This window comes from Anomaloglossus baeobatrachus, chromosome 2 (assembly GCF_048569485.1).
Source record: "Anomaloglossus baeobatrachus isolate aAnoBae1 chromosome 2, aAnoBae1.hap1, whole genome shotgun sequence".
Lineage (NCBI taxonomy): Eukaryota > Metazoa > Chordata > Amphibia > Anura > Aromobatidae > Anomaloglossus > Anomaloglossus baeobatrachus.
Genome location: NC_134354.1, coordinates 497,105,175 through 497,106,526, shown reverse-complemented (window position 1 = coordinate 497,106,526; position 1,352 = coordinate 497,105,175). Strand labels below are relative to the sequence as shown.

The window sequence follows — 1,352 nt, the reverse complement described above, 5'->3', positions numbered from 1 at the left end:
TCCCTACCTCACGCAGACAACGCCGGACAATTCACTGACTGTGGCTGCTGTAGACTTGTTGAATAACCACCCTACAGAGTTTGATGCTTCCAGTGTTTTGCGGCTATTACCAGAAAACTGGTCTGTACAGCTTCTTTCCCCATTCTTAGCTGGAGCCATGAGGGAGCACGTTCATTGCGTTAAGGATGTCCCAAATGGCAATTGGACTCGCGAGGGCAGAGAATGTCATTTATAAGAAAGAGAAGGTATAAAAGATATTTTTGTATTGACTTTATAATTAACTATTCAGTTTAGATGTTGATCACAATTTTGTGAACTAATGCCAATTCCTTTTTTTTCCAGCTCAATATGAGGCAAAAGCCAGTAATTCTTTCTGAGAAGAAATTTTGCCATGTGTGCCGGAAACCATTCCAAGAACCGATGTTCGTCAGAAACGCCAATGGGCATATTGTCCATACCCATTGTGCTGCAAGCTTGCGTGTTAACAGCAGTATTGACGGCCACATGTCCAACCCTAATAAACGAACTTGAGATAAAAGCATTGAGCTGGGAATAGCTGCTCTTACTTCTTATAAGTTCTCCGTTGTGGAAAACTGAGAAGCGTCCATGTGGTGTAGTGAAAACCGTTTCCGACATTTGTGAAGGAGGAAGCCAGTCGCTATGACTGAATGAGGAGGCGGGTGCAGGGACAGGAGGGCATTTGTAATGCAGATGGACCTCATATGAATCATTATTTTGAACTTAATCAAATGAAGCTTTTGCATTTTTAAAGGTATTTGCACTGAAGATATTTTGCATATGCTGTGATGGGGGAGGGGAGGTATCTAAAAAATGCTTGTATACCATAGGTTTATTCATCTTTGGAGCAAAAATTATCTACATGGGCGCAAGCAACTATGGTGGAGGTGATTATCAACATAGTTTATTATGGATGCCATTTTGCATTGTACCACTTCTCGCCCACCAGATGAAACCATGATTGCTCAGAACATTCCATAGGAGGGGTCAACTGCTGTATCACGGGTTCTTTTATGTGTCCTGCAGAAGAAGAGACGTTTTACTGTATATTACGTTTTTTTCTCTGTAAATTTCAAATCAAGTCATGGTATTAAAGATGATTTCAGTGTGCTACGACATCAGGAGTTATAATTCTTTGTAAATTATTTGACTTCCAGACTTTTGTCTACCATATTTTAATGTGCAGAATGTAAAACCTGATAGGCACCATGCCTTATTTCTTGGCCGCTTCATTGGGGGAACACAGGACCCTGGGATAGTTTGCTGCCATCTAGAGGCTGACACTTATTTAGATAATAAATTAGTTTCTCCCTAGGAGACTGTACGTCGCCTCC

General features: G+C 41.1%; 1 protein-coding gene across 1 annotated transcript in view; it reads left to right on the top strand.

The window, feature by feature from the left end:
- TGFBRAP1 (transforming growth factor beta receptor associated protein 1) overlaps positions 1-1,126 on the top strand; it is a 51,682-nt gene extending 50,556 nt beyond the window's left edge. The window contains 3 exon segments of the mRNA XM_075333809.1: positions 3-175; positions 177-245; positions 343-1,126. Coding sequence (XP_075189924.1) covers positions 3-175; positions 177-245; positions 343-531 — 431 coding nt within the window. The 3' untranslated portion in view covers positions 532-1,126.
- Positions 1,127-1,352: the final 226 nt, after the last annotated feature.